Source organism: Lineus longissimus, chromosome 4, assembly GCF_910592395.1.
Source record: "Lineus longissimus chromosome 4, tnLinLong1.2, whole genome shotgun sequence".
Lineage (NCBI taxonomy): Eukaryota > Metazoa > Nemertea > Pilidiophora > Heteronemertea > Lineidae > Lineus > Lineus longissimus.
The window spans coordinates 21,494,714-21,519,283 of NC_088311.1; the positions used below are offsets into that span (position 1 = coordinate 21,494,714).

A 24,570-nucleotide genomic window follows, 5' to 3' on the forward strand; every position below is an offset into this window, starting at 1 on the left:
GGAGTACAATTGATACATGAGGAGTAACTTGAGAGTAAGTAGCTCAGTATAGAATAGTTTTTGGAATTTTTGCATGCACTGTCTGCCTGTTGAAGTCGCTCAAATTTCACCATTCGAATCAAGTCGACGAACCTTCAATATTTAATACCATTCTCTGATACGTCATAGATATCAACTCCCTGTGGTTGTGTAAAATCCCCTTAAGTGCAGACACATGCTGAAGCCACACGTTATTTCTTATGGTATAATATGCGGCGCCAATGCCAAGCCCATTAACTAGGTTTTGAACCAACCCAGAATGTTAGCCAATCAGTTGTCATTTGACACCCAACATGGACATTGACCAATCAAAATCAGGGTTTTGCAAAGTCTAGGCACCTCAAATCAATATGGTGGACAAGGAATAAATTTTTGCAAATTTTCTGACAATATCCTGGCAAAAGTGTCTAAAATGCACATTGACATGTATGGGTTGGTGACTTGGTCTTAGAATTGATGAAAGGATAGAGGGAGTTTGCTGTGCTACATCCCTGGATGCTCGGTCTTCATCCAGATGGGTCACAACACCACAAGCACAATCAACAACCGTCGACACTCATCACTAGACACACTGACACCGACAGTGACACTGTGCTGTCATCTGTCACTGTCAGTGTCGAAGTGTCATGTCAGTGTGTCTGTCCATCACTGACACTGTCGTCATTGACAACACTACACTGTCAACAGGCCTCGAACACTAGGCTTAGGCCTTCTGTCATCTGACATGTTCTGAGTGCGCATTTGATTTGTTTTGGCGCTGATTCTTCGAAAAGGCCTTTGCAAGTATGTTAGTGTGACTGTGTTTGTAGGCCAATGCCAGGGTACTGCCTAAACTGAAATATTGGCGAATTGTTACACTTGAAAGGTGATTGATTGGGGTTATCTTTTTCTTTATTTTCAGAGACCAAGTAGCCTAGTCTAAGTCATCTGCTTCCTTCACCTTGAGGTTATCTGCCTCCTCCACCGCTGTAACTATTCCAACATGCATGTACACACATGTAATGGACTGAGTAAAAACATCCACTACCAGGATTCACTATGATCATTTCAGTGAAAAAGACTTTGTTGATCTTTTTGTTAGCGATCTTTTGTGTACAGTTGACATTTTCTAGCTCAAACTATCGCAAGGACCCCCAGGATGGCACATTACTTGGAGATGTGCAGAACTGGGCAGCACTGATACAGAACTATATACTCCAGGTTAGTTTGTTTACCAGTTTAGTGCCAGTTCTTTGCTGGAAATCCCTCTTAGTTTTACATATCCGATGAGGAAGTGACTTTTGATAAATTGTGGATGGCCAGCGACTGTCAGGTGCCTTTTTATCATGTTCATGTGAAAATTGTGACAACAACACCAACGGCAGAAGACTTCCTGTCATTGAGCGTAAATTTCAAAAGACCTTTCACGACGTCGTGCTGGTTCGCCATCATCATTTCATTCCATTGGTTGTTTTTCAAGTGTGAAAACATACGTCTGTTGGAGCACTGAAATCTTATTTACAGGCTGCACCTCCTGGTAAATTATTTGATGGTCTACTATTACTACTTTAAATGACCAGGCAACATGACACTTCTCAGTCTACTGAAAAGAATCAGAATATCCTTCATGTTCTTCTTCCCTGAATGTTCTTTTTCTTTCACTGAGCTCTATAGTTGGGTTTTAATCATCTGTATTATTTCAGCTTGCCAATGATGGTATTCGGCGCGAATACACCCAGTCCCTGTTTGATCAAGCAAACTACACGTTCCAGAAGAAAGATGGGACCGAACCTGTCGATGCCGTTAAGGAGACTCTGGGCGATTACTTCAGCAGAAAGAAGAGGGCAGCACAGGTGGGGTCACAACAACAAGGAAGGGATTTTGCCAATTAATGAAAAATTCTTTGTCTACCTATTTTCCAACCCTTTTCGTATCTGGTGAAGCACAGTTGGTGCTGACAGTTAGTGGCTTGTCCAAGGATCAAAATAGAGTTGATCATGAAAAAGGTGTCATCTTCTTTATTTTCCTGTTATATCGATCAACACAGCTTCCTTTTCAATTGTTTGAAGTCATCTGAACCATCTTCCAAGTCTTCCACTTCTTTGGTAACTGGCCATAATGACTGTAGATATTTTTCAGTTGATAGCGGACAAGGTGGTGGAACTCTATGAAGAACAGGTCGCCACTAACTGGTCGTCTATGAAGGCACCCCAGGACATCCATGCTCTACCGATGAATGTCTACAGAGATTCAGACATTCCCAGCCGATTTCCTGATGATCTCCTTTTCAGCCCGTAAGTTCCAGTGATAGATAGGTATAGATTCTTTAATGAGGGATCAGACTTTTTGGCTCACCGTAAGGGGAGTCTATACGATAGCGCTGTGTCCGTCGTCGTCGTCGTCGTCGTCGTCGTCGTCGTCGTCGTATCCTAACAGTGGCACGTTTCTTAACTGCTAGGGCTATGAACTTGAAACTTTGTACACAGAATGCCCTAGGTCAGCTGACCTCTGACACTGATTTTCGGTCCGATCTGATTCTCTGTTTGGCCACCAGGGGGCCAAATGTCGATATCTAAAAAGTGTGATATTGGTCGTCGCGAGAGCAGACCCTTATTGTCAGGTTCTGTCATTATGTTTGTGGCAGCATGTGCCTAGCAACCATGCCTAGCAACGGGCATTTTACACTAAAAAATATCTTTAAAATCATTTTTTTTAAAATTTGGTTCCGAGGAATTGTTTGCAGTACATTCAGCCTCTTTGTCACCAATTTTGAGACAAATCGGAGTAAAAGTGTAGACGCTGAATCGATTTGTTTCAGGTCCGTTTAGCTAAATGGCGAGATTGACTATGAATGAAGATAGTTTTAGCCCTAGGATGCTCGGCAGTTGTTGAATTGAAATGCGAATTGCGTTGCCAGTATTTGTCCTATCGTAATAAAACTTAAGTTTTCATTAAAGTTCGTTATCTTGTTCATTAAGTCCTTCGTCTCATGTAAAATGCGAAATGAATAAAATTATTAATTTTGAGCTCAAAATTGATGAGCGTGTATACGTAGCATGCAGGAATGTTGTGCTGGCCAGCGAGCAGTATGGTGAGTTTCTTCACAAAGCTACGTGTCTTTATCGATGATGTATGAAGAAACTACGAAGACCCAATGTAAGCAGTAATCTAATCTGTAATACTCTCAAATTTCAACGAAATCAATCAAGTATTTGCCGAGAAATTAGAAATTACGCACAACTTTACAGGATCGCGTCAGCCATAATAATGACATTAATGTACATGCAAATGAGGACTGTCACTTGCTCGTCAATACCGAGCAGCTAATCACATGGGCATAATTATGATAATAAGGTACAGCGGTGGAAAAATTCAAATTCAAATTCAAATTCTTTATTACTCTAAAACGCTAAATAGTCTGGTTCTCTGACCTCGATCTCCGGGCTTTTGGCAGGGTTTAGGAACGGGTCAGGTAACAACAACCGTCTACAAATAACACGGCAGAAAAGAGGAGTGTTATTTTTAGATTCAGCCATTGTTGTAATTTCCCGAGCCAATTATCGTTTTACGGTCGAATTGAGCGCTGTATCTGTCCTAGGATTATGCACTATTATTGAACACATCATTCTACACTGTAGAAATACCGGAATTACTCTTAAAATGCGCGATTACGGTTATTTTATGTTTCAGACAAAGGGGTTTCCCCATATAATGACGTCACTTTTAGCGATATTGTCATTTTCGCAAAAGTACGATTTGGGACGCTAAACTTGTTCTATTTATAGATTTTTGTTATTGCCTGACCTACGACAGCGAGAGTGAGGTCAGGAGCCCAGACTATAAAACGCCCACTAGGGGCCAACGGTTACATAAAATAATTACAAAATATACAATATAAAGTTACAGGGTATACAAAATAAGATCACAAATATTTAAAGACAAAAACATAATAATGGAAATCAGGACAATATAGAGTTACGCAGTTTAAAGAACTCGTTGATAATCGCAGCAGAGGGAGGTGAAGGATTTTTCAGAAAAATTGTAGTCAGATCCGACAGAGACAGAAAATGGAGATCACTTCTATTACAACTGCAATGAGTTTTGCTGTTTTGACGCATATTTAGGGCACACCGCAAGGAAGTGAAAATCATCCTCAACCTCCCCTGACTTGCAAACCTCACACTTTCTTAGACTACAGTGTCTCCCAGTTTTGATTCTTAGACAATGGGCTTCCAGCATTAATTTTGTGATACAAGCCCTGTGTTTCACTGATTTAATATCATTTAAATATGTTTGAAGTTCAAATGAAAACATAAGATTACTATACATCGAGTTTTTTATTTGTTGCGATTTCACCAAAAATTTCATGTTGACAAATATCTCTAATCGTTTACTGGGCATTAGAGTATAATATTTTCCAATTATCCACATTAATATTCATTTGATCAAGCCATAGGTACCCCAACCCGGAGGAATTAAGAACAACATTTCCAAACTTTGGGGACGTTCTGGCATCAACGCGACGACCCATATTCGCCTATAGGCTTGTCTCGCTTATTAGTGACTTGTTTTCGATAAAACTTTTGTTGTAGGTACTCATAGCAAATATACATTTTATATTATACGGGTTTTTAATTTGACCTTGTTTTCAAGGTCACAGAGGTCATATGGCGTAAATTGGCCATTAGAGTGTAAACTATGGCACGTTTCTTAACCACTAAAGCTATGAACTTGAAACTTGGTACATATAACCCCCTATATCACATAGCCTCTGGTGCTGAATTTTGGTTTGATCTGATTCTCCACTTTGCCACCAGGGGGCCAAAAGTGGATATCTAAAAAGTGTGATATCTCGCTTATAAGTGACTTGTTTTCGATAAAATTTTTATGGTAGGTACTCTTAGGAAGAATACATCACATATCGTACGGGTTTTCAATTTGACCTACTTTTCAAGGTCACAGAGGTCATATGGCGTAAATTGGCCGTTAGAGTGTAAACTATGGCACGTTTCTTAACCACTAAAGCTATGAACTTGAAACTTGGTACATATAACCCCCTATATCACATAGCCTCTGGTGCTGAATTTCAGTTTGATCTGATTCTCAACTTTGCCACCAGGGGGCCAAAAGTGGATATCTAAAAAGTGTGATATCTCGCTTATAAGTGACTTGTTTTCGATAAAATTTTTATGGTAGGTACTCTTAGGAAGAATACATCACATGTCTTACGGGTTTTTTTAATTTGACCTACTTTTCAAGGTCACAGAGGTCATATGGCGTAAATTGGCCGTTAGAGTGTAAACTATGGCACGTTTCTTAACCAGTAAAGCTATGAACTTGAAACTTGGTGCATATAACCCCCTACATCAGATAACCTTTGATGCCGAATTTTGGCCTGATCTGATTCTTTATTCGGCCACCAGGGGGCCATAATGGAAAAAGGAAGAAGTGCAATATCTTGCTTATTTGAGTGAATTGTTTTCGATAAAATTTTTATGGCAGGGACTTCTAGCAAGGATACACCACATGTCCTACGATTTTTGGATTTGACCTCCTTTTCTAGGTCACAGAGGTCAAATGGCGTAAATTGGCCATTAGAGTGTAACTATGGCACGTTTCTTAACTGCTGAAGCTATGAACTTGAAAGTTGGTACATGTAACCCCCTACATCAGATAATCTCTGACACCGAATTTTGGCCTGATCTGATTCTTGATTTGGCCACCAGGGAGTCAAAACTGAAAAAGTAGGACATGCAATATCTCTCTTATTAATGACTTTTTTTCGATGAATTTTTTATTGCAGGGACTCTTATACACGATATTGATCTTGTTGATGTCATAGACAATTATTGGTTGGATCATAAACTTATATATACTGCCCTGTCTTATTACTTGACATCAATACACATCTAAAAAAAGTCTTCATGCCTGATTGTGTTCACCATATTCACCTCTAAACTAAGCATGATCCTGCCTTCTAAAAGATGTATACGGTGAGCACAATGGCCCCTGGCCGTTTCATTTAGATGCTTCCCATGTGAACATCATAACAACAGCGCCAGCAACTGCAGATGTGAATGACATCACATGACGTCATGTGGGACGAAGCTAACCGAGGACAATCCTATATCAAAGCTACATGTTCATGTAATTTCTGATTTCAGATATTTTAAACAAAACGTCAGCATGAACTCCTCCATTGTAAAGATTTCTGATGAAGTCCCACGGTCGGATAGGGAAGTGATCAGATCTGTCATGTTCACACACGGATTGGAGAAAATTTTCAGAAAAAATGCAGGGGATGATCCTTACCTTAGGTGGGTGTTGAATCTTGAGCAAGCAGGTTAACAAAGATATCGTCGATCTCACTACTCGTAGAGCTACGTCTCGTGGGTTTAGAGGAACATTCAAACACCTTTCGCCTTTTCTTCAAAATGGCAATATCGATTTGAAAAAGAGCTCATGGTGCTCATTATGCTCTTGGAACATGGGCCCCTTGCTGGAAAATACGTTGAGGCTTTGAACAATAGGTTGTGAACGCAAGACAATGACTTCAGAGCCATCTTGCATCTTCGCCCATGACGACCTCATGACCTAATGTTGAGGGCAATTGTCGGACTTTTTCCGCAATCTAGACCATTGGAGCTATCAAGTTGATTCCTTTTTCCAGATGGCAATACTTTGGTTCAAGCACTGGTGTAATAAGGATGTTTCCAGGAAGAGAATGGGACACCAACTTTGCTGGTTTCTACAATGACTACGACCCCAGGACTAGACCTTGGTATATTGCAGCCACAAGCGGACCTAAGGATGTCGTTATCATTCTAGATTGCAGGTATGACTCTGGTCCCTGAATATGTATTTTCCAAAGCAAGTTTCGTACCTATTACAGTACCTGGGGAGCAACCCAGCTGAAAGGTCCTACCTAAACTCCTCCAAATTTCATTGTTTTGTAAGGAGGAGTAATGTCACTCTAAGGCATTTCTCTCTATACCCTAGGCTCTATCGCCTGGTGTTCCTCATTAAAATCAAAGGCCAATATTGGCCCAGTGTTGACAAAAGCAGTCGAGTAGTGAAGTCACAGCTGTTTTCTTGTCTTTCAGCTTGTCTATGGATGGAGAGAAGTTTACCATGGCTAAAGCAGTTGCCAAGACCGTTATCAATACGTTAACAAAGCAGGATTATTTAAATGTCGTTAGTGCTCGTGCCAGCCATTGGGATGAAGTAGGAAAGTAAGTGACTTTTTTAAAGAATATGGTAATGACATGAGTAGACTATATATTTACATTTGTAGTTGTTTTTACTGTGGATATAGAAATGTCAAAACACAAAATTAAAGGTGTGCCAAAGTTGTAATTTCCTGGTTCACAGTGAAAGATTTTCGGGGATAAATACTAATACAGCAGGTTGTTCTTCTGCAACTTATGTACTGTTTTTACTAAACGATCAAATTTATCAGATGCATTGATTGCAAAACTGACTTTGATAGTGTGATTGTGATTGTGATCCCTTCATTGGTGTGATTAGCGATGAATTTTTGGTACATGGTAGTTAACTTTGAACTCTGAGATTGTTCCCTATTTGCCATTGCAGGTGGCACTATCACGCGACTGAGGTGCTGAGCTGTAAACCTGATAAGATGGTCCCCGCTACTGTAGCTCACAGGAAAGATCTCATTGAAAAGATTTACTCTCTTAAGGCTGGAGGCACTAGCGAACTAGAGTAAGTGTAATACCTCTTTCTTGTTCAGGTTTTCATCTTGGGCAGTTGCATGTGCTACCAATGATTTCCAATTGATTCAAACTTGGATCTGGGTTTTGAAAGTTTTGACTCCACAACATATTTACCTCAACCTGGCATTGACACTGCTAGCAGAAATTTCACGGTTGACCTGATCATCCATTCAGTTAATCTAAAAATACCGTTCAAGTTGTGATTTTCATTACTTACAGGAAAGGCTTCGAGATGGCCTTCACCCTCCTACAGAGCAAGTCACGAACGGGTTGCCAATCCATGATAATATTTGTGACAGACGGCAAGGATACAGATGGTGAGAACGTCAGGTGTGGTCCCGGGTACTACACCAGGAGTGGCTACGTGCCAGGACCAATCTGTAAATACAACTGGACGCAGGTCTGGGATATCGTCAAGACCAAACAGGAGCACACTGAACCAAAGGTAAATACACATTTCAGAAAAAAAGAGGATTTTCATTTGCCTGTGAAGGAAATTTTGGGTGTATGAACTCTTCTTAGGGAGTTCAGATTTTTATCTACGAATAAGAATGCTGTGACTTTTTCACTCCTCTAGATCTAATTGACGTCATCGAGTGGATTGACTTTTTGCATTTTTGTTACTGGGCAATGAAACTCTGAAGTAAAATGTGACCAATGAAATAAAACTCTCATTTGTTCTTTTCAGGCCCGTATCTTTAGCTACCTTACCAAAGACGAGGGTGAAGCCTTTCCTGGCCGACTGGCCTGCAACAACAGAGGCTACCTGGAGAAGCTCATGAATGGTGAAAATCTCATCTCGAAGATGCATCAGTATTTTGAATTTCTGGCCAAGAGTTCCAAGAACTCGGAAGGACTTTGGACGTCGCCGTATATCGATGCTTGGGGACTTGGCCTGATGGTGACGCATGCTGTGCCTGCAATTACCAAGAATGGCAAGTATGTACAACCATAAATTTCTCACAACAATGGTTTCTGTGCAAAGAATAATGATAATGCCAGTACACTGTGTTTTGTCTTTTCTGGCTTCATGTACTTTTGCTTGGTGGGACTGTCCATCTCTGAATGCTGAAGTCTTAATCATTTAATGCTCTTCTTGATAAATTTCTCTTTTAACAAAATGTCTTTTCTTTGGTAGGACGATAGGTGTCGCTGGTATCGATGCCACTTTAGATGAAATTGAGAACTTCTTGACGAAACATCAGTGGGGCTCCGTCACATCATTCCTTCTCAACAATCAAGGCCAGACTATATTTCATCCATTACTCACACAAAGCACAGGGGTAAGTCGGGAGACGAACCATTTTTCTCAAAATTGGAGATACATCTCGTTTTTGGATGAAACTCTTCATGTGTTTCTCTGCCTTCAGCTGAAAGATGACCCAATCTTCATCCCGATACACCAACTAGAACAAGACAAAGAGGGCAACCCGCAGGAATTTAGTAAAGTGAAGGATGATATGATCAAGGGGATACCGGGCCTCAAAAAGATAAAGAATGCCAGGAGGGGCATTCAGAAGGTGAGAATGGAATGGATATCATATCAAGATCGCACACTTTTTCAAGTCTTGTTCACGATTCCTATTATCCCTTCCTAACAGTTCCCTGTCCAGTGACAGTCCATTTAGATGTTGTATTTGTCACTTTCTCTCCTCCTAAAATATGATAAGTTGTTATTTTCAAAGCTCTTCTACTAAATCCTCTTAATGTCCGTGTATCTATTTCAATTTTGTGCTATGTTGTCGGAAAAACATGGATGTTGTCCCCTCTTTCTGCCCTGACCTTCCATGTTGAGTTATGCTGGGGGTAGGCCTAGTGGCTCTTCCTGTGGTTTTAGCCACTGGAACAGATGGAATGAAATTCTCTTATACTGTGATGAATGTTTATGCAGATTGAACATTACAGGAATTCGAGTCTCTTGAATTTTCGGGATCGACAATACAGTATCTCACTAATGATATCTATATTGATATTCAGTTTCAGGTACATTATTCAGATAAACTTAAGCTGAAATAGGTTAGATTGAGCTCCAAACAAATTTTATCTGTTTTCTGTATTTATTGATGATTGAGCTCTAAACCAATGTTATTTGTCTTTTGTATCAAAATAAAAATAAGTGTTTTGTTAGTCATAGATAATAATTTTTACTGGATTGCAACTTTTAAATTGTGGGGGTTAACAAATACAAAAGGGTTTAGTGCCAGAGGTGTTTGGTATAAATGGAGAGGGGTCTGGAATTGCCGTCTTTTTGTGTTGAAAATTGATATAGTGTTATTTGGCTTAAAAATATAATGTTATGTGTTCAGTGTCCGACCTCTTTCATGTTTCTTAATGTTTTATTGTTTCAGCCTACTGTAAGACATCTTTCTTAATCTTTTCCAACTTTCTTTCTCGGTATTGGTGGTTTAAATTGATTTCAACCACACAACAGAACATTTCCACAGATAATACCAAGCTAAATAACATAGTCCCAAAAGACAGAATTCCTCTGTAGGAGTGCAGCACCTGACTGGGCCAAGCAGCTTGACAAGCATGACTTCACACACCCACACTTAAGACGGCTATCCATCGGTATCAGTTGGGTCGTGTGGTAACAGTGCTATTGACCACTCAAATGATGTATTCAATCACATCGACATAGCTATCTTGAAATGCGGGTACGTGGTATCATGTCTTCAGACACTGTCAGGTACTGCGCTCTAACAGAGAAACACACTCCATTCAAGCTTTCTCTCATTCTATTAGTATATTTTTCAACACCAGAAAATGTCACCCCGTTCGTCTCAAAAATTTAATGCTTGCTCTATTGTTAACACGATGAGCATAAACAACAAATACTGGTTGAGGGAAATTTGCATCTTGTTTTTATCAAGATTTTGTCACCTTGTTATGTCAAATCATGATCATGCTTCATGTGGGTGGTGTTGTTCATTTGTGAGTAATGAAATTATTCAGATTTGCCGCCAATTCTAGCAACAGTACTTTTTCAATACTTTGGTAAATAAAAACATTTTCGATGAAGTCTGCCATATTGGATGAGTCGGGGTGTGCTTAAACCAGTTTGAAGACAGATTTTCTAATGATTGCAGTTGTTGATAGCAAACTTTTCTCAGGAGACACAATGTAAATAACTACTGGTACTAAAAACTGCCCAATTTTGCCCAGATGTGAAAATTTGGCAGTTGATACATTTTTGTAGTATGCTGCTTGGTTTTCCTTTCAGAATGTTTAATTTTCTCAAAATGTTTCTCTCGTTGTTGCTAGGGCGATTACCGTGCCGGAGTAAAGTATATCAACCTGCCCCTCGAGTACTACTACGCGTCTCTCAACGACTCGGAATACTCGTTCGCGTTTAAACTTGCGGCTACTGACAAGGTCTGTATGGAGTCACAATTTCCGGAAACATTGTACTCATACCACGTATAGATCCATACTTGCTAATACCTATACATGCTCTATTCAAACCAAGTTGATGATTTTGAGATTTGAATTCAAATTCATTATTGGTTCTGTCATAGATATTTCTTTAAATTCTCTTGATTCTGTCCCCTTGCTTTATATTGGTAATGTACCATCAACTATTCGCGTGTATTGATTTCTCTATTAGAATCTATCACTTAAGGTCGGATTGGCAAGAGCCAAATATGGATTGATTTTCGTTTAAAATTTGATCAGAACATCAGTGCATGATATACATGAATGTTCATTGACAGGTTTTCCGGCGTTCCCAAGCGCCAAAGAATCGGAACAAAACTAGCTATTTCAACTTGTTAATTGAGTACAACAGTACTAAGGGTAGGAAAGCACTGCCCCAGGAATTTGAAAACATGGAGGTGCTCTTCAATGATATTAAGTGAGTTCACAGGATGTGTGGTAGATTTAGCGTTATAGTCCATTGAGGAGTCAGTGTTGTCGAAAGGTGAATCTTATTATTACCAGGCAGATCGCAGGCTGAATTGATCAACCATGGCCTCCAGGTGAAACTTTGCCCACTTGATATCATCATTTCTCAACTCAAGTGCTTTCATACTTTCTTTATTGAAACATGTGAAAGGTTCAGAATAACACCTGATCATGTATGTTACATTTTCGGATGTATCTAAAATCTTTTGAAAATGAAGTTTTTTGAGGCTTGACAATTGGTTGCTCATGTTGTTAGTGATAGATTAGCATAGTATGCGATACCCTCCTATCGACATCACCGACTGTTGAATGAACTTTAGGTGCGTGGTGCTTGCTCGTGGAGTTGGTCCTGTGGTGGCTTTGTCAGTGCTGTTTAATGTTGGTTAAATCGGGACGTAAAGGAGTGCGTCCCTAGGTCTGGCTCATCCAAAGCTTCGTAGATTACAGATTTATGATAACTGTTTTCAGATTCATCAGTTTGGTGTGGATAGATTGACAAAATTTCTTTTGTCGGCCAGCAACTTAAGATTTCTGGATTTTCTGGTCGTTTTTTCAAGGTTTTATTAGGAACACAACATTTCAGGTGTTTTTCACACCAGTTCACAAGAGCAGAACCAGAAAATCCAGAATTTTACTCATCCTCCATCAGGGCAGCTGCTATTTGCACCAGCATAGTTTGACCTCCGCACCCACATACATCATAGCTGCACTTGTGTGTCCTGTATATGCATGCCATCCTTGCACCAGAGCTCCTCTGATCAATACAGGGGTCTGAAGTCAGATGAATCAAGCATATTTCTATGCTTTTAATTTCAAACAAGGGACTGGCATTCAGTATTTCAAGTCATTTCTGATTCTGGTTCTATTGCCCTGTACTGATCAGAAGCTGTTCTGTTATTGGGTTCGGTTGAAGTATTAACGATGTCCAAGTTAAGTAAATCAAGGGGCTGTGTACACCTATATCATTTATGTATCAAAGTTCCAGCAGGCTGGGTTATATAAAGTTTACGTTTTCATTTGTCATTCTTGACGTCGAAAACAGCCAAGTCATTTCTAAGGAGCGGGGTACACATGATTCACAATGTCCCTTTCACCCTCATGTCGTGCCATGTCATGTTTTCAAGCCTAAGTCAGTTAGCGAACATGCCCGTGACAAGCGAAACGTAAACTACACAAGTGACAACATAATCCTATCTAAACCCGGGCGTATAGACAAAGAGTTTGATGCTAGGTGCTAGGTGCATGGTGTCGCTATGTGATGTGTTAGCTTGCATGTGTTTGTGTTGTGTCGATGCAGGTGTTTAGAAGATCGCAGGCCGCGGCCGAGCATGCAAACCATACAAGTTACTTCAACCTTCTCATTGAGTACAACAGTACGCAAGGTAGAAAGGCATTGCCCGGAGTCTTTGAGGAGATGCATGTGTTGGAGAACACACCCAAGTGAGTTCTTGGTTTGACAGCACGCTCGTCAAGCAGAAGATGTCTAAGTCTTTCAGCCCGCAAGCCTAACGTACACGGTTTGCCATATTTGATTTCACAGGCACAGCCGCAAACCGTATTCCCACGTACATGTAGATGTGATCAGCCAAAAAAATGAAAATAGGGATTGAATTTTTTTTAATTTTAGAGGCACTGCATGTGAATTTGCATCCATCAGAACATCTGTATTTGAAGATTCTCTGACAAGGTGGTGGGCCACATTGGTACATATGTATATACATTATTGTTATTTTTGTGGTGATCATGGTATTTTTCCCACCCCTTAGCTAAGTAGTTGCTTCTTGTGTGTAAACAACAGTGGTAGTTGTTGCTGTATGTTTTCATGTTGTTGCACCACTTGCTGGTAGTTCATCATAGATACCCAGATCCTCTGCCGCAGAAGTGACCGTAACAAGTGTTAGTTCAATTAAATGTATTTGATGCCATTACTTCTCAGTTGTGTGATTCTTTATTGGTGATTGCAAAGACGTGACTTAGAATAGCCCTCAAAATTGGCAACAAAGCACTGTGCTTGTGATGACTGGTGAGTTAGGTTTTTAAAAAATTGAGTTCTGATCCATTCAAATCAACTTGGCGTGGCCTTTATACACATAGTTGCAAAAATGTCAACTTGCAAATCACAACGGGCCATTTCACCAGTAACTTCACTTTTATGACCATCTTTTTCAGGTACCCCTCCCTTCGAGTAACCTATCTGTATTCGAGTATCTTCCTCGCTCCTAAATGCCACTGCGATCCCAATAAATACTTCTTCGATGATGATCTGGCCCAGAAGACGATCGACGCCCATCGCTATATCAATGGAATCGATCCCGATATCGGGTGTAAGGCAGGCGGAAAATATGAAAGGGGAATTATGTGAGTAATGTAAAATTTAGGGCTCAATGCCAGACCCAGACGACAACTCTGATAAATTACTGTTTTTGACTACTATAAGTCACTTCAGTAGTAATCCTTTTTCATCCGCATTCGATATTGGCCATCACACTCTCAGTTTCGTAGCATGCTGGTACATCTCCGTGTCCTTGAGCAAGACACCTAACCCTACCTTGCTTCGCGTCATCCAGGAGTATAATTTGGTACTAGTTTTGACTGGGAAGTTACCCTGTGATACACCGGCAGCATCCTATCCAGGGGGAGTGGTCCTACTCGTGTATAAGTAAGAGGACTCGGAACTGTATACTGATTCTGTTGCATCTTATTGTAGAGCTGATGTCCTCATCACGCAACCAGTGGAGGAAGTATGGCGCGACCGAAGCTTTGAATCCATCGCCCAGGTCAAGTGGACGTATGTTGGAATGAGGAGTGGTGTATTCAGGACCTATCCTGGTCATAGGTCGCGTCGGACTTATGACTGCACACAGTAAGTTTACAACTTCTGAGAAATATAGAAACACAGTAGAACCTATCTGGTATATGTAAGAACATATGAAATACTAATCTGGGGCCAAATCTGTTAGTTCTACTGTCATGATTGAGTTTCACCTCTTTAATTGGACATCTCACTATTAAGGACACCATTTGTCAGCCTGAGGTTCATGTCCTGCACGTCCTAATTTCAGACGTCCGTGGTATCTCCGAACAGTCGCCAACCCGACCTTGACCTCCATCTCAACTCCTTATATGGATGCCGCGGGCGTGGGAAAGATCATCACCATATCTCAGGCGGTGTTTGAAGGGATGTTGGGAAGGAGCAACGAGTGGTGTGCTGAAAGCTCGTTGACAGGACCGTGGGCAGGTGGCTGCAAGTGTAACCAAGATGAAGAGTGTATCAGCCGTAAGTTTCTAAACGTGGGAAAGATATTTTAAAACTCGTAAGGTTTATGAGTGTTCTTCGTGCAGATGTCATCCAACGAGTTGATAGGTTGCGTGACCTGTGCCTGACTGGGAAAGGGGTATTGTGTCATCCTGTTAGTTTTAAGGCCTACTGTGAACCGCCAAATATTTGCAAGCGTTTTCGCAAATGATCTCAATTTTTTAATTTTCATCAGAAAAACAGTAAGAAATTGCCTGAATAAATGTACTTCATGGGTGACATGAATAAAGACTAGCAATTGCTTTTACTGAAAACCCCCATGTACATTTACACTAGGCCTTTCGGTACAAAACTGAAGTAAAATCATTTACTAGTCTTTATTCATATCACCCCTTGTGTGGAATTGGATTGCATGCTCCTGAGAAGGTAATGCAATAAGTTATGATGATCGATGTCTTGTTTCCCAGACCGCTGTTACGTGAGTGCCGCACCCGGCCCCAACAAGCACAAGCGCCGTTGTGCTACGGAGAGGGTCGAGGCCGTCACAAGCCTTGATATCCTCTACGACGACTTCCACGACAAGACTATCGACACTATGCAGTCGAGTGACAGGCAGATGAAGTCATGTGGAAGGAATTACAGGTGCCCCTCCGGCGAAATGGGTTGCGTCACAAGGTAACGTATTTCCAAAACAGTTCATCAGCTCAGCTATTGATATTCAATTAAACCATGAAATGCTAATTAATACTCATCCAACTCGCATATGAAATGGTCTGTGTTGGGTTTAATGGACGTTAAAATCTCAGTTTTGTCAAAAAACGGTGTCTCACTGTACAGAATGTCAGAGAACCTCGGTACCTCAATTGGTAGAGCAGACGACCAGCAATCCTAAGATCTGTGGTTCGAATCCCAGTCAAGGCAACTTTTCTGTACTAATGTTGTTTTTTTTTACAAAAAAGGATAGTTCTTTTATCACAAGCAATAGGAAATTGACCTTGAATAGATATTTCATTCATACTCTAAAAATGCTGTCGGTACAATGGCTGTAAGTTTAATCTGACCGCTATCATACAACAGATTTTCGTCGTCCATCTCTGCAGCATTCTTTTACCTTTCAAGGTGCTACCTCTTTGACAATCGAGCCAACATCATCATGGATCCGGGTTTCAAACTGGCGAGTCCCCTCGATACGAGCAAATACAAGGGCGTGACTTTGGGGAAGAAGGAAGGTGAGGTGATGAAGGAACTCATCTACAGGCATGGCTTCTTCATTCGTACTGAAAGTATTGACTTCCAAGGAGGATGCAGCATTTCTCCATCAAAACCAAAGGTATGCTTTCATATCCTGACTATTTTGTCGCTACATGTGATCAGTCACAACAAAACTTTGCACAAGTTGCTCCAATCTTGGCAGGTTGAGTTGGACTGGTTGTTCATTTGACTGCTGTCTGCCTTTTGTGAAGTCAGTTTATTCCATGAGCCCTTTAGCGCCCATCACGCAAGTTTGCAAGGGGTCCAATGTGCCTTCACCAGCCTGAACTCGCAATTTTGCGAGGGATGAGTAACATGCAGATCTTTGTTCCTCCAGAAAAAAGAGTTGGTAATTCATCAAAGTTTAATCTGGTTTCTCATCAGCAATGGTGTTGCCATCTATTTCAGCATTGGTCATTGTACTCAGCCGTGCTGAATGAAGCACATTTTCACAGCCCAGAAAATATTTCCTCTTCTTTCATAATGAGACAAACCACCTATCTTTCAGGTGACTCTGACTGGCTTCCCTAGAAATCCAGAGGAGCAGGATAATTACTACAAAGACAAAGGCCCTATTCCAAAGTTCAATAACGAGTATGGTTGCATTCAGGATGTGGTCGGCTATGAAGCAAATCAAACGGCACTTGGTAAGTACATGCATTTTTTAAATCTATCAAAAATTGTAAATTTTACTTTCTTCTGCATCCACAAATGGAGAGTCTTGTTTTCGGTTTAAAATTGTCACCTGAATTTTTTAAATCCGTTATTCGTATTTCCATTACGTTTTCTCTAGGTTCAAGTGGTATGGTGACGGGTAATGTCTCCGGTCCCTGCATGTCTGGATTCTACTATGTTATCGCCCTGCCCAAGACAAATCTCTACCTACTCGTCATCGAGAACTGGAAGAACACTGGCTCGGATGGATTCTACAACTTCAATTGCAAGATTGCAAGAAGGTAGGGTTGGAAACAAAAATTTCTCGATGAAGTGATCCAGAGTCAATTTTGCATTACTTTATTTTGTGGTCGTTTCAGTCTAACATTGCTTGGAGCTTGGAAAAGTGCTACATAAATGAGAAAAAAGGCAGTTATTGTAAAACACTTTCATTATTACTGGACAAACAGTTGATGTTTGGGCATATATCATCATGCAATAAAACTTTTTTCCTCTTTCAGTATTGTCAATTCTGGAGCGTATCGAATCGTCAATGGCACGTGTGCTCACCAAGAAACATCTGCCTCTAGTCTCGCTCAACAAGAACGTTGTCCTGTGTTACGAGACATCGAATTAGATTGTGATTACAACAAGTCTTCACAAATATCACCAGGAATATTCATATTTGTGACATTACTCTGCCTATTCTGGCTTTTACCCACATAGTGGTCTGAGATCATTTGGTGTTCATTTGAGTATACACATAGCCTGATTGGTGTTTTCACTTGTTTTCGGCATTGATGGAGACACCCCTTGGCAATTTTGTACAATTTACTCTGGCCTGTCTGGTACCTGCCCATAGTCTTCCTTTACTGCAAATCAAAAAAGATTTGGCTGTCAGGAGTTGGTACAACTAACTCCATGCCAAAATATGTGATCATACAGGATCAAGCAAGGAAGATCTCTCAGAGTACTGTAATCCGGGAAATATTTATGGCTATTTATATTCCGCAGTTATGTGAAATTGCATTTGACAACCCTCTGTAACTTGATATAGATTTTCTTTTTTGTGCCGAGATAATTTTGTATTTATCGCAAAACGCAAGAATATAATGCCCACAGATATTTCTAGGTATACAGTATCATATTGCCAGCTATACCATGTTTAATAAGAAAACATATGACTACAATATTTTTCAACATGAAATGTTGATGGATGGAGTATGTTTCAAGGGGAGGTTGAGACTTCCTAGAGAAACCCATGTACAAACATCAAATTATTTACATCATTATATCGTTCACATATCTCATCACCGCTGGAGAGGACGTTTTCAGCATCTGTGCTGTAATCCAGTAGTTATGATCATTAACTGATACTGTAATTCCAAAAAATATTTACACCTCTGCAATTTACGAAAATATTTTTTGAAATTTATATTTTGGCAGATTATGAAAATCTGCAATTCCAGTCTCTACCAGGCATGGGAAATAAATTTCTTAAACCTGTTGCTACTGTGCGTATCGACATCCATGTGCAATAAAACTGAACACAAACAGTCGAAAAACCATATGAATTCTCTTGCATGTCTTGATGTGTTTTGACTGTGTTTTGTGTGTAATTGATGATACAGTATCATCTATCATTTACGACTCGTGTTCAATTTGTTGTAATAAGTTCAAAACTTGATATCACTTATCTGCAATTTTTTGTTATATTTTCTTTGTTATATTTACATAGGGTGGTGTATTTACAGATTATTATGTATAACCATGCATTTATTATAAAACAAAATTACATTTTATAGAGTGTACGTGTAGTACCGTAGTTTCTGCAGTAGACCATCTAGACTAATCATAATAAACCTGATATTTCAGTTGATGTATTTGGCAGTAGAAGGCACCACTGAAAATATGTTTTCAGGTACCGGTCAGTATAACCAGTTCAATCAAATAGAAGAAAAGATTAATGTTATAGTTTTATGTAAAACTATAGATCTGTGATTTTAAAATCAAAATTATATACAAAGATATGTCAGTTTTACGATATTGTTTATACAGGGTGTAAAATATTATTCTTGCTACTTTTGGAGCAGCATCTTTTAAGGGTAACCAGTTTTGATAATAGTGAGCATCGATCAGTGACAATCAACATAAATCCCATCACCACGTTTTTTCATCACTGGCAGCCATTTTTTAATAAACGGTATTTAAAAAACTTAACTCAACTTTAAAAGTAGCAAGACTATTTTCTTACACCCTGTAGTTATCCTCACATGTGCATTTAACGTTGAAGGTTTGTTGGTGTGCTGGTAACTTTTATCCTAGTTAAATATGTGTATCTGTTAGTCAAATTTTATACTTGTATATAAAATATACTTCTGTTGTTGGTAAGAATAATAATATGATTATTATCTGAACAATGTATCTTCGTGGTTATTTTAATCGAAGCCAAATTGTTGAAGACCTGGCCAAATATGAGTCTCTATTGTGACACTGAAAACTTACTGGCCAAAAAAGATAATGTCACAACCTGATGGACAATGTAACCTCCCAGGGAACGTGATCATCGAAACCATAATCCTTCAAAACTCACAACCAAGCTTGTGCAAGACGCATCGTCTTTTCCATGACACAACCTCCTGCTTGTCTTCAGTGGACACCATCACAACCTGGTTTTGTTGTCCCTGAAGCAAAATGTTGGATGTGACATTCAGACTTTTTTGTTTGACCCTTTAAATATTCCTAAAACCATCATAAAGCAATACCAGATTTCAAAATATATTACATCCCAAAACAGGACATCACGCTGAACAATTGCAAAGTTAGCATAGTTAGTACAATAAGTGTAACAGCAACCAGTATTAGATGGGGTCAAGGGCTGGTTGTGACTTTTTCCAAAGCTGTAGGAGACCTATGATTGTGACAAATCATGCCTGTATAAGAGAGGAACATCTTTGACGATGGTGTCCATGGTTGGTTGTGACTCTGTCCTCAGGACAATTTAGTTTTGACAATGGTTGTGACAATGTCTGCATGCACATATTTGGATATTTTCATGACCATAGGCCCTCTCATTACTAATTGATAATTACTGTGAAGACATGACACTCGAAACCTAGTTTTTCTTATGGGACGATATGATAAGGGTCACTTTCTTCCCACACTTAGGACAATTAAACAGGACATCACGCTTTCATAGGGTATCAAGTGCGTGAATGGCACATCTCGTATCATGAAAACTTTTCCAAAGCTGTAGGAGACCTATGATTGTGACAATCATGCCTGCATAAGAGAGGAACATCTTTGACGATGGTGTCCATGGTTGGTTGTGACTTTGTCCTCAGGACAATTTAGTTTTGACAATGGTTGTGACAATGTCTGCATGCACATATATATTAGGATATTTTCATGACCATTGGCCCTCTCATTACTAATTGATAATTACTGTGAAGACATGACACTCAAAACCTAGTTTCTCATATGGGATGATATGATAAGGGTCACTTTCTTCCCACACTTAGGACAATTAAACAGGACATCACGCTGAACAAAGTTAGCATAATTAGTTCAATAAGTGTAACAGCAACCAGTATTAGATGGTGTCCAGGGCTGGTTGTGACTTTTCCACACAGCTGTAAGAGGCCTATGATTATGACAATCTTGCCTGCATAAGAGAGGAACATCTTTGACGATATTGTCCATGGTTGGTTGTGACTGTCCTCAGGACAATTTAGTTTTGACAATGGTTGTGACAATGTCTGCATGCACATATATATTTGGATATTTTCATGACCATTGGCCCTCTCATTACCAATTGATAATTACTGTGAAGACATGACACTCGAAACCTAGTTTTTCTTATGGGACGATATGATAAGGGTCACTTTCTTCCCACACTTAGGACAATTAAACAGGACATCACGCTTTCATAGGGTATCAAGTGCGTGAATGGCACATCTCGTATCATGAAAACTTTTCCAAAGCTGTAGGAGACCTATGATTGTGACAATCATGCCTGCATAAGAGAGGAACATCTTTGACGATGGTGTCCATGGTTGGTTGTGACTTTGTCCTCAGGACAATTTAGTTTTGACAATGGTTGTGACAATGTCTGCATGCACATATATATATTTGGATATTTTCATGACCATAGGCCCTCTCATTACCAATTGATAATTACTGTGAAGACATGACACTCAAAACCTAGTTTCTCATATGGAACAATATGATAAGGGTCACTTTCTTCCCACACTTAGGACAATTAAATACTCCGGGCCGATTGCACTGGTCTCCATCTACACTAGACACACTGTTTTGTCTCATCTTTCCACAGACGTTGAATATATCTTTATAACTTATTTAGGCTTGTGTGGACAACATTCGGGGACAACACAGCATCGATCTGCTTCCAATATGGATTTACTAATGAGACATTGTCACAACCATAGGCCGACTGGTACTACATTAAGCTGTGGTCATAGTCACAACCAGCCTTGGATACTGTCCATCATCAAAAATGTTCTGCTCTTGACAGCTTGTTGCATATAGATAGATTAGATAATGGAGGGGGGGGGATATGTGGACATTGTCACAACCATAGGTCAACTATGTTGTGCTTGGACAAAGTCACAACCAGCTATGGACGGAATTATCCATCATCATCTTCCACTCTTGACAGCTTGTTGCACATGAATATACGATTTCAAATTACTGTGATGACATCTCGGATTCACATCATCTGATCAATCATGCAGTGATTGACATGGACATAGGCCAGGGTGACATCTCATGCACTGTGACGACAGTCAGTCAGTCACTGAGTGACTGAGTCAGTCAGTCACTGGGGACAATATTTTGTTTGAATAAAATATATTTTGTAAAAATGGATATGATACAATACAGTTCTAGAAATAAAATCTATATTTTTAAGAATGCAATCAGACACAAGACTAGTGTGATTTATGAAAATTTTTAACTTTACTGAGAAGTGATGCTGGAGTCCCACATTTCTTCGTGTGTTTTCTCCGTTTCCTCGTTGATATTTTGAAAACGATTTTTTTTTATTTCTTCACGAAAACATGAAATAAAGTCATGGATATGTTAGGTAGTTGAAACAAAAGTGATACAAGACAGAGTGATGATACTGAGATACAATTGTGGCCATATATCAGCCAGTATTATATTTTGATATTGATTTTCGCGCCCTCATTATGATGCCGCCAATTGCGTCTCTTCAACTCTCTACAATAGTGTACATCACAGTACATGCAGGCTTTCACTTCAGCACAGTGTGTAGCCAACTGTGTCGCTGTCAGCATCTCCTCTTTTGCAGATTTCATTCAGTGCGTTTCGTACATGTGCTTTAGTCTTATTCATTGGACTATCGTAATGCAACCTTAGTGAGAGAGGATTTCGCCATATATTGGTTTTCGTGTACTATTTCGCCATGTCTACAGCCCAAGAGGCAATTGAATTTGATTCAGGTTGGTGATTTTGTCTGTCATTATCCCCAATTTGACAGTTTGTCAGTTATCCCTGTTGTCACGTGAATCTGTCTGTGGCCCTATGTAGTAATTGTGTTGCCATGGTTATGATGTCTGAAATGGCTGCTGCAAGAGTGATTGAATAGCCTTGGAAATTTAACCCACTTGTCAGCCGAGTTTGCAATTTAATCCTTTAACTTTGATAGGCCAGATAGGTGTTTTAATGTAAACAAAAATTGTCTATCTTTGTTGACCATTGACAGCTGTCAAACCTACCATCAATCAATGTCTTCATGAGGAGTGTCACCGTTTATGATGGTTGTCCTAGTATAAATGCTCAGTTTCACTTTGATTATTCCTCTACCAGAATCTAGGTACCAGACTCAAGATGCAATCAAAGATCTATGAGTTTAAAAGGGGGTCATTACCCCCCCCCCCCCCCCCCCCAGAAGGCAGAATAACTCAAGGAGGGATGTTATCCCCTGAAAGTTGAATTGAAGACAAAAGTTTATTTTTTAACAAATTTTCATGATATGAGATGTGTCATTCATGCACTAGATACCCTATGAAAGGTTTTACTTTTTAGGTGCAAAGAAACATCTCAGGAGAGATCTTTTACATTGTACCCTAATGTTGTTTTCAAAATCAAAGGGTGCAAATGAGAAAATCGGTATTGATTTTTCAATCATCAAACAAATGATCATTCAAGAACTGTTTGTCAAGTTTGTGAGTTTTACGATCACATGTGATGCATGAATAATTATAGAATACTATCTGTCTATTCAGTTGGATAGGTTTGTAACAGTGTGGCTTGACTGCATTTATGACATGATTTGTTTGGTATGGTTAGTGGTGTGGGAGTGGGGGAGGAGAGGGGAGGGGAGGGCTACTGCTTGGCAGTTCAGTTTAGTATACAGATGCCTGAATAAAACAAATTTACCAAACAATTTACATAGACACTGTTTTACACACTTCTAATTGATTTATATGCCGTTAGAAATTCCAACTTAATAAGGACCATCTGCTCAGAATATTGATGCTAGTTCTACTTTGTATTGTATGTGACTGTGCAAATGCAATATTTCACTTACATTTTTTAAAAACTGTTTATTGTTTTTCCTTATATTGAATTTTTGCTGGTTGTTCAGTGGTATGAAATGATTTATCTGATGTAGTTGAACAAAAGTGGGGCTGGTTTTTTTTTGTTGTCGTTAGAGTTACTTGATGGTGTTTATGGTTGTAATAGTAATATAGGGCCCCCAAAGTGTAAGTATAATGTGGTAAAAACCACAAAATCGATTTAATATGGCCAAATTCCATGCCAATTTTCCAATTTGCTGATTTTCAGGGGCCCTAACATGAATGTGTCATGTACCATACAATTTGTAAACAGGGGTATATTGTCCCCTTTTAGAAATCAAATAGGAACTTTGTCTTTTCCTGCAAGTCCAAAAGTGATGGTATAATGTGTCTCATATGTTGTAATGTGTGTATCTGCTCAACATCCAAACAGGTTACACCTGAGGATCAGGTTGCCTCAAAAGAAACCATCTGGAAGATTCTGGTGTAATCTTGTAAGTGGGTTGTCTAATCATTGCTGATAGCAAGTGTTGAGATTTACCAAGTGATGAATAAAAAACTTATAAAAGCATGTGTTTTGTGTCCTTCTTTCTCTTTTGCTTTGTGGAGGTATCTCTCTTTCAGTTTCCTGATGGTAAGTTTCCTTGCAAAGATCACCCTTGGAGAAGACTTTTAAGGGTGTTAATGTTCTCAAGGTAGGGTGGTACCCTTATGTTTTGCCAGTGTGCAACACAAGGTAGGGTGGCCAGCAATGAAAGGTAGGGTGGCCCTATGGAAATCCTTTAGAAAGTTAGGCTCTTATGTGCCAGCATGTTTATTTATTTAGTTGTTATGTCATGATATTTCATTTCAGAGCTTTGAAATGATCTGCAATGGAGCCTCAAACACTCAGAAACCAAATCCTTTGAGAGCTTTCCAAGTTGTTTGAGAAGCTAAAGTACCCAAGTTGCTTGGAATTCTTTCATGAATTCATATCAATGAAAGTTCATGTATGTTCTGGCATAAAACAAATACAGTAAAACCTCTCTATTAAGGACACCCTTGGGACTGACAAGTACTGTCCTTAACAGAGAGGTGTCCTGATTAGAGAGGTCAAATTGAATGGAAACAACCAATTTGGGACCAAAACTAGTGTCCTTAATAGAGAGGTTGTCCTTAATTATAATAGAGAGGTGTCCGCTAAGGGAGGTTC

General features: G+C 39.6%; 2 protein-coding genes across 6 annotated transcripts in view; both read left to right on the plus strand.

The window, feature by feature from the left end:
• The first annotated feature begins 386 nt into the window (after positions 1-386).
• LOC135486675 (voltage-dependent calcium channel subunit alpha-2/delta-2-like) lies at positions 387-19,201 on the plus strand. 2 transcript variants are annotated; one of them, XM_064769679.1, is made up of 22 exons: positions 387-465; positions 941-1,239; positions 1,722-1,871; positions 2,158-2,312; positions 6,183-6,335; positions 6,689-6,853; positions 7,122-7,250; positions 7,612-7,740; positions 7,971-8,196; positions 8,440-8,690; positions 8,890-9,034; positions 9,122-9,271; positions 11,016-11,126; positions 11,465-11,604; positions 13,824-14,012; positions 14,362-14,517; positions 14,717-14,931; positions 15,378-15,585; positions 16,030-16,240; positions 16,670-16,808; positions 16,955-17,117; positions 17,337-19,201. In XM_064769679.1, exons 2-22 carry the CDS (start codon positions 1,078-1,080, stop codon positions 17,539-17,541), a joined length of 3,552 nt encoding a protein of 1,183 aa, XP_064625749.1. In that variant the 5' UTR covers positions 387-465; positions 941-1,077; the 3' UTR covers positions 17,542-19,201. The 2 variants fall into 2 exon arrangements, with proteins under 2 accessions (XP_064625749.1, XP_064625748.1); XM_064769678.1 differs by lacking the exon at positions 11,465-11,604 and adding an exon at positions 12,952-13,094.
• Positions 19,202-22,099: 2,898 nt separating this feature from the next.
• LOC135486682 (uncharacterized) overlaps positions 22,100-24,570 on the plus strand; it is a 78,797-nt gene continuing 76,326 nt past the window's right edge. For all 4 annotated transcript variants that reach the window (XM_064769691.1, XM_064769690.1, XM_064769693.1 and 1 more), the window contains exon 1: positions 22,100-22,298. Coding sequence is in view for 3 of the 4 variants with exons in the window: in XM_064769690.1 (XP_064625760.1) it covers positions 22,262-22,298 (37 nt within the window). In the remaining variant the exon portion in view is untranslated. The remainder of the gene's footprint in view (positions 22,299-24,570) is intronic.